Genomic DNA, 17,318 nt, shown 5'->3' on the forward strand with positions numbered 1-17,318 from the left:
GCGCCTCAACACACAGTCACACACACACACACCCACAGACACACACACACACAGTCAGTCTCTCTCTCTCTCTCTCTCTCTCTCTCTCTCTCACACACACACACACACACACACTCAGTCTCTCTCTCCCTCTTTCTCTCTCTCTCTCACACTGGGCTTGACTAATCGTGACTCGCTACAAATGTGCATCCTGCATGCTATGCAAAACTGTCTCTTTTGAGAGCTCATCACACGTCAAGAATCCACTACTTATTTCACAATACTATATTTGATTCAACCCCTCACTGTCACTTGAATCAATAGAACGTTTTTTTAAATGCATGCATGGACTGTGGACATGACATGTCTCTTGGACATGTTGTGCTTTTTTTATTTTTTGTTGACACAAGAAGAAGGTTCACCTATATTTTCCGGCATCAGCATAGTTCTCTGTCATATAAATGTGGATGCATTCTATACAGAGTTCTTTATAGACTTGAAAGCAGAGTGCACATATCGTTAGCAGTTTGTTTGATGTTCAGCTGTAGAATCCTAAACATTAAGAGGCGGACTCAAAGCGTGCGAGTGCCTGCGGCTGACGGAATGTGGTGCAATATTCTTTTGCACAAAATCCATATGGTACACTACTCACTCCTTGCCTACAAATTGCAAGCATTCACGAGAGGGGAGATAGGCATTTGAGCGGCTCAGAGTATAGAGCTGAAACTCAGGCTTTCAGTGGCAGAAAGGTCGGGGGAATACATTTCCATCTATTGAGACACATGATCAGGGCTAAAACATATCTCTATTGAAAAATGTGTGATTAGTTTCCCAAAAATCTCAACGCTTCAAAGTCAAATCTGATAAGTGCATCGACTCATTTTTCTGCAGAGTATTTTATCCACGTATAGGATTTTCCTTGGATTAATTTGCCCAATGAAGACAAGGGGGGGCAGTGCTGTCGGTGTGTCTATGTTTCCTCTGCTGCAGTCTTCGCATTCCAAGCTGTTGGCTCACGTGTGTGTGTGTGTGTGTGTGTGTGTGTGTGTGTGTGTGTGTGTGTGTGTGTGTGTGTGTGTGTGTGTGTGTGTGTGTGTGTGTGTGTGTGTGTGTGTGTGTGTGTGTGTGTGTGTGTGTGTGTGTGTGTGTGTGTGTGTGTGTGTGTGTGTGTGTGTGTGTGTGTGTGTATGTGTGAGAGTAGGATTTTCTTCTCCGCTTGATGAATCTTCTCCCTCTTTGTCCCTGTCATCTTCCGGCTGTTTTTCTGAAGCAAATCTTATTGCAGCATGCAAGCAGTGCAGACACAGCCTATATACTTCTACTGGCTACTACACTGCTACTACTACTACTGATGGCTTTGAGTAGTAGTGCCCTTCTGGTGCACTGAAAGAAAACATGCATAATGAAGTCAGGCGTAGGGAGGAGATGTTTGTTCGGGGGATGAGTAGCAAAAGAGACACGGAAACAAATAGTGTGACGCACACAGTGCTGTAGAAACAGGAAACTGCACTCTAGTCTTTGACTGCAAAGAAGTGTTTTTGACTATGTTTTCAGCTGCCATGTTTTTTTTAATAAATATATCCACATACAAATGTCACTGGCCTATGCTTGACATTATGCGGATGTCACACCTTTTAGTGAAATCGTTAGGAAAATCTTACGGGAAAAATTATCATTCGTATTACAAAGCTATTAGTGATCTATTGATGATTTAAAATCGATCTTAAAATGATTTGAGCTTGGTTGCCCTCGGTCAGCCCCACCATAACCCTACTGCTTTCTTAGGCAGGACACGTTATTGATGAGCAAACCCCATTCCACTGGAGCCAATCATTCGGCTGAATGGACCAATCGATGGAAATCAATCTCCTGTCCTCCTCCTCTCTTCCACCCCCCCCCCCTCCTCCTACCTGGGCATGGTGCTTACAATACTAATACCGAATCAACAACCGCACATCCATATGTTTCCTATGGTAAATGGTAAATTGACTCCACTTATATAGTGCTTTTCCCTGTTTTTTTTCTCACAGACCCAAAGCGCTTTGCATTGTTTTGTACACATTCACCCAATCACACACACATTCATACACCGATAGCATCAGCTTACCATGCAGGGTGAAAGCTAACTATCGGGAGCAATTTAAGGGTTCAGTGACTTGCCCAGGGACACTTTGACATGTGGCGGGAAGGCGGGGGATCGAACCACCCTGCAACCCAGTGGACGACAACCCTACCCACTTCGCCCCAGCCGCCCTTATGGCAAAATATTGGAATTAGCACATTCTCATAATTTATATATTTTTTTCCTTTTTTTCAGTTCTACAAGAAACTAATCCACTAGAGAAATGTGTCAGCTCGGCGGTCACACATGCTTGGGTTCCACAATGGCGGGAAAAGGGGATGAAAAGGGCAAGACAGGTCGACAGTGCCGGAGAGATGGAGAAAGTGGAAGAAGCGGAGGAGAAGGAGGAGGTGTGGCTTATACGGAGCATGGTGCATAGTGGATGATGGTGGTGCTTCCATCTGTGAACTCCACCTTAGGCACGCTATTGCAGGGATCCCCCCTTCTCCAGTGGGCTCTGCTTTGCTGAGCTTTGCACACGGCACGCATGCGGCGCTACAAGGGGCTGCAGCAGCACGACACACTCACACACACACACACACGCGTAGCACTGTGATGTACGAGGGATGATGATGACAGGAGGAGGGAGAAGGGGGAGGGGGAGAGGAGCCCTGTGTGTGTGTGTAATGAACGAGTGAGAGCGAGAGAGAGTGAGAGAGAGAAGGAGAGAGAGAGCAGCATCTCTTGAGCGCATTCGGCTTGCAGCAGCTCAGGCGGTAGGAAAGGAAAGGCAGAGTCTAGGGGAGGGGGGAAGAACACTAGTACCTCACCGAAGGGGGCCACGTCACGTTACTACCACACCTCTCTCTCTCTCTCTCTCTCTCAGAGAAGACACACCCTCACACGTCACACACAAACACACACGCATTTGTGGAGGAGGCTTGACTGAGGCTTAGGAGGAGGAAGACCAAACCACACACACATACACACACACAGACACGAGCGCACCGTTTTAGCTGGCTTTTATAGCCGCGCTTTGGAGAGCTGTCTCTTGGAAGACTGGACCAGAGCTGTAAATCCATCGCTTCTTCATCCATCATCCTTTTTTCCCCCTTCCTTCCTCTCCTTACTTGCTTTCCATTCCTCCAACACTACAACAGCAGCAGCAGCAGCAGCAGCAGCATCACTACAGCCGAGCCTCTCCATTGATTGGACTGATCTGCTCCACTTGTCATTCATCTAACCTCTGCTTTCACTCCACTACTAAGCCAAGAGAAAGCATCAGAGACACATTCTAACTAACCGAACCGACCGACCGACTGACGGAGGGACCGACCTCTCCCAAAACCCGCAATCATGAACTTCCTTCGCCGCCGCCTCTCGGACAGCACCTTCATGTCCAACCTGCCCAACGGCTACATGTCTGACCTGCAGAGGCCCGATCCATCCGCTCCTCCTCCAGCCACCACCACCGCTGCCTCTGAGCCTGTAGCCCAAGAAGGTGCACCTTCATCGGACACCGCGGCACCCGTCCCTGCCCCTGCCCCTGCCCCAGCCCCTACCCCGTCCCCGACCACCACCAAAGCCCCAGTGCCAGCCAGCTCCCCGCTCCCAGCTCAGGGGCAGCGGCGTGCCAGTCAGAGTCAGTCTCAGGAGAGGCGTGCCAGCCAGTCCCAGTCCGGTTCCTCCTCTGGGTTCTTCAGCTCCTTCAGCTCCATCTCCAACGTGGTCAAACAGACGGCGTCGGCCGCGGCGGGCTTCGTGGAGCAGTCCACGTCGGCCCCCTCCCCGGCCCTCTCCAAGAGGTTCAAGGTCCTGTTGATCATCGACGAGCCCCAGCACGAGTGGTGAGTGTGTTGAGATGCAAGTGCTAATGCCTGGCCTCTTAAAGATGAAGTCAGCGATTCCGGAGAATGCTAGTTGACGAAATCACGATTTGATTGGTGTACATATATATATGTAAGCTGAAAAATGAATGCAGTGTTACTACACAGCCTAGGCTCTGTAAACGGGCATGTTGCTAGCCGAAGTGGGCCCCTTTGTTTACATACCAGTTTACAGAGCCTAGGCTGTGTATTAACAGATTTCTATTCAGCGCACCAAACCCTAACGTTATAGACAGGTAGCGGAAGTGTGAGAAGATATTCACTGATGTAGAAAAAAAAAGAGATTTTGACAACAGGTGTTTTCCAGAATCGCTGACTGCACCTTTAATGACGGGTTGAGTGTTGTCCAACTGACTGGTGGGAAGTTGTTGATGTAGTTTGCGATTGCGTTAACTGGCACGCTGCTGCTTTTGATTTTTTTTTGGGAAGCTCTCCATGTTTGGTGTACAAAATGTTTTGGTTTAAAGTCAGCCAGAAGGAAGAAGATTTAGTGTTTACTGTTTACTCTAAAAACACTAATTGGAGTGTGTATATGCATTGGCCTGAAGATGACAGACGCCTGTATTCACAACTGATTTACAATCTTGAATGAATCCTGAAATGAATTATTTGGATTTGGATTTAATTTGAAAATGTAAAAGAAAACATAAAAGGATTATACGGAAAAGAATGATATTACATAAAATAGAAAAGTATATCGAGATACATGTACAACAGACACTTGATGATTGAGGTCACATGATGAGTGATGTGATGTCTGAAAAGGGGTGGGAAGAAGTCCACACTTATTTAATCCCAACCCTTCTCCATCAGTCATTGTTAGTTAGTTAGCACGCTTCCGCAATCATTTTTTCCATCCTCTGTCTTATTAAGTGTGTGTGTGTGTGTGTGTGTGTGTGTGTGTGTGTGTGTGTGTGTGTGTGTGTGTGTGTGTGTGTGTGTGTGTGTGTGTGTGTGTGTGTGTGTGTGTGTGTGTGTGTGTGTGTGTGTGTGTGTGCGCGTGTGTGTGCGCGTGCATGCATACGTGTGTGTTTGTATTTGTGTGTGTTGAAATGTATTCAATGTCTTCTCTCCTCTCACTGAAGCTGCTCCCAAAAATAGAATCGGCTCTCTTAATCTCAACAGACAACACAGCTTTTCTCTGGGATTTTGGATTCACCCTTTCCAACAGCCCGCACTGTCAGCTGCCTCTGTTTTTGTGTGTTTATGTGAGTCTTTATTATGACGCCGTGTGTGTGTGTGTGTGTGTGTGTGTGTGTGTGTGTTGGCCAGCTATGCGTCAAGTGTTTTCCACCCCCTTGACAGCCCAAGTCGGCTAACAGGATATTATCCCCATGATGCCATCGTCTCGTACATCACACGCTGTCATATACAACAACACGTATAGCTCTGAATGAAAGATCTTCGCCCTTCTTCTGCAAGTGAAATGTTACCCTTCCTCATCTCCTGGGTGATAATATTGCTATCCCACAATGCAAATCACATTTCCAGGCCATAAACATATTCTGTGTGGATGCTGACGATTGGATTTTTACAGCCATTCATTGTTGTGATTATCTCTTGGGTAGTTTTTTATTGCGTCGGATGGCTCTACTCTGATAGAGAGGCAACTGGATGAGATACGTTTGACCTTTTTGATTTAATGGATGGTTTGGAGTGTACTCAGATGACAACAATAGTTTAGTAGCCATCAGGACTTATGCAAACAAGAACCAATGTGTGTATAGCCGAAGGCATAGCAGCCGAACAAGTGAGAGACCGGGGCCTTGGAGTTTAGAGCATTGCTGTTTCCAAGGTTGAGAATCAAGTGGCAAGCTTGTCAGCCAGAAAGGATGGGAGGTCCTTAAGGGGCTTATTAGAGGTGTGAACAGTCCAGTGAGAAATGGACTAAGTCACTAGTGAAGAAATATGGTCAAAAGGTGTTTGGGGGATTTGGGCTATATCATTATCTCCTCCAGAAAAGGATTTTGGAAGCTGACTACTCTACTCTGTTTGAAAATGCATCAAGTCCAGTTGCAAAAATAGATTGGATGGAGACATTTGCAACTCTACTTAAGTAAAACCATTGATATACAATAACATACATTTAAACATTTGTCAGCAACCACAAAGTCTACAAATATGCGCATCTTTACTTTACAAAAAGTCTACAAAAGCTAAGATGCAAATGCAGCTTGATGCATTGTCACAATTTCCCATTTGGGACGAAAAAATCCCATTCTCTTTAACACTATCTGTATTTCAGTCTGACAACTCATGCTGTGTTGTTTTATGTTAAATGTTTTATTGAGCAAAGATATAGTTAGTTTGTCTACTGGCTCATGCCTCATCACTCCCCACACACACAAAGCTCTGAAAAAAATTAAGAGACCGCTACAAATGTTTAGTGTCTCTCGTTGTACTATTTATAGGGGTACTATGTTGGAGTAGAATGAACATTTTGATTTTATTCTTTAGACTACTGACAACATTTCTACCAAATTCCCCCCAAAAATATTGTCATTAAGAGCATTTCCATTTAGTAATGTAGAGATGAAGATTGCAGAAAATTCCATACTGGTCTCTTATTTTTTTTCCCAAGCTCTATTTACATGCTATACCGAGGAGGGATGATTAAATATCTCTAGAGAAGCAGAGCAAAACAATAACGCGAAAGCTGTTAGCAATGACAAGGCAGAGGGAGAGAAGACAAATCTTAAATAGCGTAAACGTGCTCCGAGGTACTCTCAGTTTTTGTTAATTCTTGCACCCCCTTTGGACAAAAGTGGTTTTACTACGCCAGCTGTTGTTCCTGGGTGAGCATACGCATGACAAAGGCATAAAGAAAAACTATTTAAAAAAAATTGCATTTTTTGCAGTCATGTTTGCTGTAACATGTAATTTAGGATCATCAGATGGAAAATGAGACTGTTTCAGAAATATTTAAATATTCCCCATAGCACCTTTTTAAAAAGAGCGCCATGTTATGACAATGTGTTTAGTTGGTGGTATAGAGGGGTATGGCATGTCACGTGTGTCTATAGCAGCATCATGACTCAAGTTGACTGCCTGAACTAGCTCGCAGGCTTTGCTCCATTACTGACATCTGTTATAATAAACCAGTTACAATGTAGCATTAATTAAGTCATGTCTGAGTTCCAGACCGCGGTGCATAACATGGACTGAAAGGATTCCACTGTCTGTCTGTGTTGTGCAGTGGATTTTATTTCCCAACACAATCCATGGCTGGATAAGCTCTAAAATGGTGCATTGTTACATATGTGTTGATGCGTGCGTGCATGCTAAGCTTCCACTGCACTGTGCTGTATGGCTGTATACTATGTGACTATGTGGCAGATTTACACTATGGTAATCCTGTATAGCAATCGCTCTGAGTGCTTATGCTGGCCTGTGATTGGATAGCTGCCAGTGTGAGGATGTGGCGGCCATGAGACACTGCCAGTTTCAAAGCATGGCTCTACTTAATGCAGTCCTGCTTATCATATGTAATGAGAATACAAAAAGCACTGCAAATACAGTATATCTGGATATAAAATGCCTTTTTTGACCCTGATTTCCAATGTAAACTGTCAAAATCATAGCATACATAGAAATATACATTAGTGTGATTTTGCAGTGACAACTAATTCATGTTACACTAGATGAATGCTGTAAAATATATGATGTATCGAAGTAGCCAATGCAGCAATACATTCCAGTGTCATGCCAAGTGTCTGCCTATCAAGGGGCAACTTCTACATAATGATGCCAAGTGAATGATCTCATTTAACATTTCAGCAATCAATTTTTGGCATTATTTTCCAGAAGTCTTCCAAATCTCTGTGCGTAAACAATGCTTTACCCAAAGAGCTCGACATCAATATTAATGTTAATGTTTTGGTTTCTGGCTGCCTGCAGATTGAGCTTTCCTTAAATCATCTGCATGGGCCCGAGAGGCATTCTGCTAAATGGTATTGATTTTCCACTCAGCAAAAAGAGCCAGGACTGGAGGGTGTCTCTGTAATAGAACATGGGAAGAAGAAACTCACACTGGAAATCTCTTCTCTGCAATGTCATTCACATCAAGGCTATAACCTGATGATAGGGAGTGCTTGTCTGTTTGATATTGCTTGTGTCTGCACACACAGAAATACATTGCAATGTAACAATGTTAAATTTAAAGGTGAATTCAGCTGGACTTATAGGCTTGTTGTCAAAATCAATGAAATATCTCCTCGGAAATCTGGTGTAAATACACAGCCCAGGCTCTGTAAACGGGGATGTAAACAAAGTGGTTCAAACCGACTATACACTGTTGATATAGCAACAATGCTATCAATAGAGGATAATCTGCTGATCGGTTTATACTTTGGCTTTGATAATTATTTGGGATATTACACACCTATCTAAATATTGACTTGTAGTTACTGCTAAATAAAGCTAAACCTGTATTTTTCATAGCGATTAGCCTTCTGTATATCGAGGGTTTTGGCACTCCTCTGCAATAAGTGCATTCAGTCAAGTCAAATAATCTTAGTAGAGTGTGATATGGACAGGAAACAAGAAAATAACAATTAAGGTTTGATGGCCGGACGTGCAATAAGTATTCTTCATTTTCACCTGTCACTTACAATTAACCGAGACATCCTCATGGATATTCCTCATAGTGCTTCTGTTGACGGATTGTATGATAGTGCATATGAGAGGCTCCCACTTTCCTTTTTTTCCCCAGTCTTCTTCTAGCAATTCGCCTTTTACCCAAATTGAACATCTTTTATACCCTAATTCAAACTTGCTTTTCGAAATCCATCTAATAGCATTGCATAGCCATCCCCAAAATAGACCAAAAATTAGCATCACATGAGCATTTGTGCATGCATTGCCCTGGGAGGGATCCCTTCTGAAAAGACTATAGCCATCAGTTATATAAGGGACCACAGGTATCATCTCTCTCTCTCTCTCTCTCTCTCTCTCTCTCTCTCTCTCTCTCTCTCTCTCTCTCTCTCTCTCTCTCTCTCTCTCTCTCTCTCTCTCTCTCTGTCTGTCTGTCTGGGAGCTCATACTCTCAGCTCCCAAATATCAACTGACTGTGTTTCCATTGACGGCTTTCTCAGACAAAAAGGAAACAGTAATGGGAGTCCAGCAGCAATAACCGGGGCAAGATGAAAGAGTGTGTGTGTGTGTGTGTGTGTGTGTGTGTGTGTGTGTGTGTGTGTGTGTGTGTGTGTGTGTGTGTGTGTGTGTGTGTGTACATGGTCCTTATGTAACAGTCCGGAGCCCAGTGAGGTGTGTGTAAGGGAACTGACAGTGTCTCGTCCTCCAGGGTTTCAAGGTGATGTCGGCAAAGATTGAAGGGAGGGAGAAGATGGAGGAAATATAACTTTTATAATTTTGTCTCTGTGATACTCCTTCCTGTTTCTCTCTCTCTCTCTCTTCTGTCCTTCTCCTCTTTACCACAACTCTCTGCTCTTAACCATGGAGCTCTCTCTCTCTCTCTGTCTCTCTCTGTGTCTCTCTCTCTCTCTCTCTCTCTCTCTCTCTCTCTCTCTGTGTTTCTCTCTCTCTCTCGGCTCAAAGTGCCCTGGGTTCATGATGGGATGAAGTAATCAGAAGGGACGTGGTGATTCAGCAGTTCCACGCCAAAGGCCACATCTGCTGTCATTCCTGCGCTCCCTTTATCCGTCTGCGTCTCTCTCTCTCACTCTCTCTCTCTCTTTTCACCCTCCTTTTCTTTATCTATCTATTTTTCCGGTTGAGGAAGTCTTCTGCAGTGTGTCTGCCCGGATGGCAGTGAGTTTTTTAACCAGGAATAAGGCAGGAATATACCCGTCTGAGGAGGTTATTTTAGACTGTTTACTGTTGGACTTTTGTTGGTTGACGCACAGTTCTCCGTCTTGCAGAGGTTGATGTTGAATGTCACCCAAACAAAGGCACGCAGTTAAAAAGTGGATTCAGCAATTCTGGAGAACGCTTGTTGTCAACATCACTGTTTGTCAAAATCTGAGAATATCTCTCATCACGATCCACTACCATGTCCCCAATGTTTGTGGAAAAAAATCCAGTGTTAATACAGAACTGCCTAGGCTCTGTGAATGGGTATGTACATAAAGGGGTCCCTGCATAGCTATAGCAACATGCTCGTTTACAGAGCCTAGGCTGGTTATTAACACTGAATTTTTTTTCAGCGCTCAAATGGTACATACAGGCAGTAGATCGGGAGGAGATATTGACTGATTTTGACAGAAAAATTTAAATTATTGTAAAAGTATTCTCCAGAATTGCTGACTCCACCTTTTTTTTTTAGATTTTTTTTAGATTTCTTTATTTAAAAGGGACAGCGCACATTAATAGACATGAGCACCAAAGTTCAACATGTAAATGTGCCAGATTTAGCCATGCAGGCTAATTTTCACCTGTAGTCCCTGGCAGGTAGAAAGAAAAAAATAAACATTAAAAGAAGAAAAATACAACACATGAGCACAAAAACAAAATGACACAAGCACAGACAAACAAAACGACACAATGATTTCTTCAGCACATAACAGGTTGGCGATGTGTGAAAAACATGAAGCATACAGAAACAGATAAAAGTGCATGAACATGTAGCACGATTAAAACACCTAAGTATTTAAAGAAAGACAAAAAGCACAGACAAGGCTGTAACTGGTTGGTGTTTGAACGCATGCTGATCGGGCAACAAGTACCGTCATTAAAATTACAGTATTTACTTATTACTAGTTATTCTTGCTCCATCACTGCTCTCAAAATGCAGTGTTTTTCTGCCAAGCTAAAAACTAGGAGACAAAATGCAATCATATTTCTGTTATTTTTGTTTGCTGTGGTTGCACAGCAGGAGACATAGTGTTTTTATTAACAGGCTTTTATATCTGGCACGATGACAATGACCTGAATTGGATGGAAATGCAAATGTGAGAGCAGGTGGGGAGGTGGAGCCGTGCAGATCTGCATCAACACTGCACACACACACACACACACACACACACACACACACACACACACACACACACACACACACACACATATATATATACTTTCAAAGCACCTGCATTATCTGTTTCTATTTTCTTTCATGTAATTAAACATGCATCGCAAAAACAAAAGCAAAACTAAATCCCACAGAATTCAGCATTTTTTGTCCCTTGTTCATGCTGACTATAGAACAATGGTTTGGGAATAAAGCAGTAGTTAGAAGTTGCTTGCTGAATTTATAAATAAACCTTGTCAAAACACACCCTGGTATCCACAACACGTATACACAGTTAACAGCTAAAAAAGGTCAGATCATTTTAAAGGGCGCTTGTGATAGGATTCTACTGGATAGGTTTGACTTCATAGCAGGGAAATGCCAATGTCTTGGTGGCATATGTTCCTAGCTGCAGGTCACCTCAACACGCACACACACACACACACACACACACACACACACACACACACACACACACACACACACACACAAGCTGGGACTTAATTACAGCTGGTGGCAATGCAATGTTGTTGTTTTTTTGTTTCAACCTCCTGATGTCTTGTACCTCTCAACGGTTGTCTCATTAGAACAGTGCCATTTTTTTTAACTGGAAGGACGATACCAAAACTAACTCTAAGGTGAAATCTATCACCTTGAAACTTCTTAATAAATATGTAATAGCTTTACAAGTCCAAAAAGTACACGATTAAGTCTGTTTTCAAGTATAGCCTAACTGTTATAAAATAGGTATGCATTCTATAAAATAACTAATTGGTCGTTTTGTTTATAATCTTATACACAGTTACATGTTTTCATATGTTACCGAATGGTAGAAAATATATCCCGGTTTTATTGTGCAGCTTTAATATCAAGCATATTATAATGTGAGAAATACCTTAGTAAACATTATGGTCCCAGGAGAATGGGCTATATCCATAGTGCATGGAGATTTGCTGGCAGTCGCTATGTCAACAGAGCCTTTTATCCCCCAAGGCCTATTAGGACTAGAGATCACCCATTTTATTTATGCTAAGCAAAGCGGTTAGCCTTGCAGATAATGTGGATGTGACTCAATGGGAAAATATCCTGTCTGTGTATTGGTAAGTGTCCCTTTTAGTTCTGTAATGACTATGCATTTTTTTTTCTCCAGATGCTCTCAACTGTGGCAGACATTTTGTAAAGACAATTAGATAAGCACAGCACTTAACCGTCTGTGCTATTTCCATAAATGTGCGCCGCAACATGCTGTTAACAGCTTGAGCAACTTTAATTCATATGTTTGAATATGTGTAACATGGCCTCATGAAGCCGAGACAAAAAACAGTGTTTTGATGGTATTGTTAAAAAAAACATGTCATACAAGTGTTGAATTGATGCTCTGTAAGTAAGTGATATTCATATATGATAGCTACTGTATGTATGGTTTTGGTGGGACAAATCGATTTTTTGAAAAAATGAGTGTTGAGTGCAGTGTGTCATTTCGCAAGAACATTTGAGGAGTTTTGACAAAATGGTTTACTCATAACATTCTGTTTAGAGTTTTGAGAAATATGTTGTCTTTAAAAGATTGGTTAAAAAAACTGTATTTATTTCTACAGTATATACGAGAGTAAATGTATTAAAGTGCTGCACTTCAAATGCATCAGTAAGTATGTATCTAATCACCAGTGATAAGAGAATCGGGGGAAAGACCAATGGCCCAATAGAAATATAATCTATTTCAGTTTATATGTTAATTGAATTTTTCCTTGTTGACCTTTTGTCTGATTATACAAACAAACCTCTTCAATGCTCATCTGCTGGAAAGCCTCTTCAGTCGGATGAGGAGGCTTGAGTAATGAGCAGCGTATTGCCAGGGCAGGTCTCTCTCTGTCCATTGGAGCCACACATACTGTATGCGACCTTTTCCTCTTTCCCCATAATAGAAAATATTTTCATTAAAGGTACAGTATGCAGTTTCAGAGGAGAGGTATTTGTTTACAGTTGCAGAGCCAGAAGTTATTCTACAAAAAAATATGTTCACTGAATTAAATTCTCCGTATTAAATCATTCTAAAATCATATATCAAAATGAAATTATTTTGAGGCACCTGGAACCAAAAGTAAGACTAGAATATGTTTGTAAATCGAAATGTGAGCCCTGCTGCTGTAAACAACAACAGTGAAACAGTAATTTTTCGGGTAGTTTTTTCACTTCAAACAGTGTTCCACGGATCCAATGTTCCTGTGAGGAAAGTTTATTTATTCAGTTATGAGAATAAACCTTAGAAAAATTTCACTTCTCTGACACATCCAACGTTACATAGTGCACCTTTAAATCTGTAGTTGTATCTGTACCTGACCATATCCGCTTTCAATATAGAGAAGGAATATACCAGACCGCATACCTGTCATTAGTATTACTGACTGTAATTGTGCCTGTTGCTACTCTGTGTCCTGTGCGGTCATTCCACTGCTGTTAGTATGCGTGAGACATACAGATACCTCAGAGAGCCATAAACGAGACCAATCTGCATAACCACCTCTAGTGAAATGGTCCAATGTTGCTATGGCAACAGGTAATCCTCTTCAGTAATCCTGGAAATGTATGATTACACACAGGCAGTGATAGGGATTTACCACAAAGAACTGTTGACTGTTTACATTAAGATTTAGTTTTATTTTTTCCCAAAAATGCAAGTTTTGTCACCTCACTCTTCACTTTCCTTGTAGACATTGTATGAGCATGAAATGCCAAGTTCAAAAAGTAAAAGTGTTCCAACAAATTCAGTCAGGAGCCATGACAAAACACAAAGGATGTTTAAGTCAATCAACCGATGAGCTCATGTGCTTACAGACTCACTGTGCTTCTCTCAGATTTTTCCAATACATCCTATTTGCTCCTTGTAAATATAAATGAAACAATGAGAGTACATTCTATTTCAAATCAATTTAAATTTGGGATGGGTCGGTATATAGGGTCCTCTATGGCTGAAATGCACATATCGGATAAGGGGTTGAAGCCACCGTTCCATCAGTTTTATATTAAGACATTTACTGAGGGAACGACTGCCGGAGCTGGAAGAAAATAAAGAGTCTTGTTGTATTTCTTCTACAGCAGTCAGACAACAGCTGTTTACATGGCGGCACTAATGACATCAGTAATACATCACACACAGCTCTGGGATCAGCTCCTCGTCTCGCTGTTATTAAAGTCGCAGTTAATGAACAGAACGTTTCGTGGACGTTCAAAACGTGTGTGGATGCAATATGTATCAGCATTTTGACAAGAAGTGGCTAGTTGAGATATAGCTATAGCATTAGTTGTTAAATTAACTTTTAGATCTGTGATGGAGTCAGGTGTGAGCTGTCAACTTTGAGACGTGTATGTGGCAGGCTGTTTGAACCCCATCAGGACTGCAACCTTTTACTTGTATTCACTGTAGCCAGCCATAGCAACCCAAAGAGACAAAACTGTGAAAAAAAATAAATGAATAGACAAATGACGGGCTTCAAAAAGGTCAATAGAGAGGAGCAGCAGTAGTAGTGTGTGTGTGTGATTCATTCATATTTATGCTTTGAAATTTTGCAGCCATGACATTTGGTATTGGGAGAAATGTATCTCATTTCAGCAGATCCATCTCCATGACAACTCGTAAAATTATAAGTGGACCTTGAGTTATGAATGTGTTATCATATTCTTTCTATAAATTATTACTATTTGCAATTTGATTGGCTTGAATCTTCCATTGATTATAATGAATGTTCAACTCCTATATTGTCTATAGCACACTTGCAGAGGACGAATCGGCTATACACTTTGCCTGTGTGAAGGCACCGTTTTTGAAGGGTTATTTATAATTGCTGTCAGAACAAATGTATTGTCAGCCAATGCCATTAGGTAATACTGTAATTGCACTGAAGGTACACATCATTCGATAAGCCCAGGAGCTGTGCAATGCAATAAGCTGACTTGGCGAGGGGCCGGCTCTTTATGTACTCAGAGCTTTCTACGGGGGGCTTGAATAGAAGGACCTTCCTGATGGCAAATAACACAGCTGTTTGATTAAAAACAGGGCTGAGGGCTTCACGCACACACACACACACACACACACACAAACACACACACATATATATATTCTGAGGTTCTGTGGATTTGGCAGAACTCATGTCTGCAAGCCGTCTCCCTTCTGTCAGTGAACTGTGAGAAGAGAGAGTGGGTTTAACATTGCCTTTGTGTGTTTACCCCATTAAGCTATAGGGGTTGATGTGCTGCACTGTTAGTTCGGTCTGGATTCGATAGGGAATCAGGGGTTTGACAGATAGAGGAGGTATGGAGTAAAATTGGACAGAAAACAGACACCAGATAGTAGAACAGAGGTAATGAGAGAGAGAGCAAGAGAGAGAGAGAGAGAGAGAGAGAGAGAGAGAGAGAATATATCTATGGTTAGAAAGGGGAACATGAAAGCGAGAAAGTGGATGGAAAATTGAGCCAAGTCGAAGCAAAGGTTATTCATCATCAGTTTGTTCCATCCATAACCATTACCTGCTCATTGTGTATAACAAGGGGCTGCTGCATGTATTCAATAGGGCTGCAGGATTCTCACCCCCCCTGGTATAACTAACTCTCAGTTCAATCCATATAATGATCCATGGAGAGATCAGAAAGGCCCAAGACTAAAGCCTGTCTGAGCCACTGTCTGCTCTGTTCTGTCCACTCCTGACTTTTTGGTGTTGCTGCCCACTCATAATAGTTCAATAGTATGAGACATTTCCTATTAGGGCTTAACAATATATATATATATAGATAAATATATCATTTTTGGCAGGTAACCAACATTTATTTACCATTATCAACTTTACAATAAAACCAGTAACATCTGTCAACATTAGCAAAATAAAGAACAGAAATCAATCCAATGTATTTACAGAGACAAAGCAGATTCAGGCTCCACACACGACAGATAAACAACTCTGCTTCATTTTTGTGAAGTTTTATATTGGGGTATATGTATTCAGAAGACCGCTTGAACTGTGATAAATGGTAGCCTATAATGTGCATTCACGCTCAAGATTTATGGCCAATCAGATGAAGCCTACTGCTCTAATGCCCGCCCCCCCCCCCCCCCCCCCCATATAGCCATCAGTCACTAAGGTGGTAAAGTGCATGGATATGAAAATATTTATTGTATATAGAGATATTCTGTACAGTGCTGTGAAAAAGTATTTGCCCCCTTCCCGATTTCTTAAATTTTTTCATATTTGTCACACTTAAATGTTTCAGATCATCAAACAAATTTTAATTTTAATCAAAGATAACCTGAGTAAATATCAAATGCAGTTTTTAAATGATGATTTAATTTATTAAGTGTAAAAATCTATTCAACCGTACCTGGCCCTGTGTGAAAAAGTAATTGCCCCCCTTTAATAAATCAATCGATTCACCACATATTTTGGAATGTTGAGTTCAATTTAATGACAACACCGAGGCCTGATTACTGCCAGACCTGTAGAATCTAGAAATCACTTAAATATAACCTGTCTGACACAGTGAAGTTGACTACAAGATCTCAAAAAGCAGCACATGATGCCACTATCAAAAGAAATTCAAGAACAGATGAGAAACAAAGTCATTGTTGTCTGTAAGTATAGAAAGGATTACAAAGCCATTCTAAGGCTTTGGGACTCCAGCAAACCACAGTGAGAGCCACAATTTACGAATGGAGAAAACTTGGAACAGTGGTGAATCTTCCCGGGAGTGACCGGCCTTCCAAAAAAACTCCAAGAGCTCCTCAACGACTCACCCAGGAGCTAAGAAAAGAACCCAGACTAACATCTAAAGAACACCAGGCCTCACTTGCCTCAGTTAAGATCAGTGTTCATGATTCCACCATAAGAAAGACACTTGGCAAAAATGGGATCCATGAGAGAGTTCCAAGGCGAAAGCTTCTGCTGACCAAAAAGAACACAAAGGCTCGTCTCACATTTGTCAAACAACATCTTGATGATCCCCAAGACTTTTGGGAAAATATTCTATGGACTGATGAGTCAAAAGTGGAACTTTTTGGAAGGCCTGGTTCCTGTTAAATCTGGTGTAAAGCTAACACAGCATTCCACCATAAGAACATCATACCAACAGTCAAACATGTTGGTGGTGGTGTGATGGTCTGGGGCTGCTTTGCTGCTTCAGGACCTGGACAACTTGCCATAATTGATGGAACTATGAATTCTGCTCTCTATCAGAACATCCTGAAGGAGAATGTCCGGCCATCAGTTCGTCACCTCAAGCTCAAGAGAACTTGGGTGATGCAGCAGGACAATCATCCCAAACACACCAGCAAGTCCACCTCTGAATGGCTCAGAAAAAACAAAATAAAATGTTTGGAGTGGCTTAGTCAAAGTCTGGAATTAAAACCGATTGAGATGCTGTGGCGTGACCTCAAACAGGC

General features: G+C 41.9%; 2 protein-coding genes across 2 annotated transcripts in view; one reads left to right on the forward strand and one right to left on the reverse strand.

The window, feature by feature from the left end:
• The window catches only part of tamm41 (TAM41 mitochondrial translocator assembly and maintenance homolog), a 347,761-nt gene that overhangs the window by 12,649 nt on the left and 317,794 nt on the right, over positions 1-17,318 (reverse strand). The gene's annotated exons all lie outside the window — the stretch shown is intronic.
• Positions 3,398-17,318, forward strand: part of syn2b (synapsin IIb) — a gene marked incomplete at both ends in the record, with an annotated part of 67,311 nt that continues 53,390 nt past the window's right edge. The window contains one exon of the mRNA XM_080025519.1: positions 3,398-3,888. Within this exon, the coding sequence (XP_079881645.1) occupies positions 3,398-3,888 (491 nt within the window). The remainder of the gene's footprint in view (positions 3,889-17,318) is intronic.

This window comes from Ammodytes marinus (assembly GCF_949987685.1).
Source record: "Ammodytes marinus genome assembly, chromosome: 4".
NCBI classification, from domain to species: Eukaryota; Metazoa; Chordata; class Actinopteri; order Uranoscopiformes; family Ammodytidae; genus Ammodytes; species Ammodytes marinus.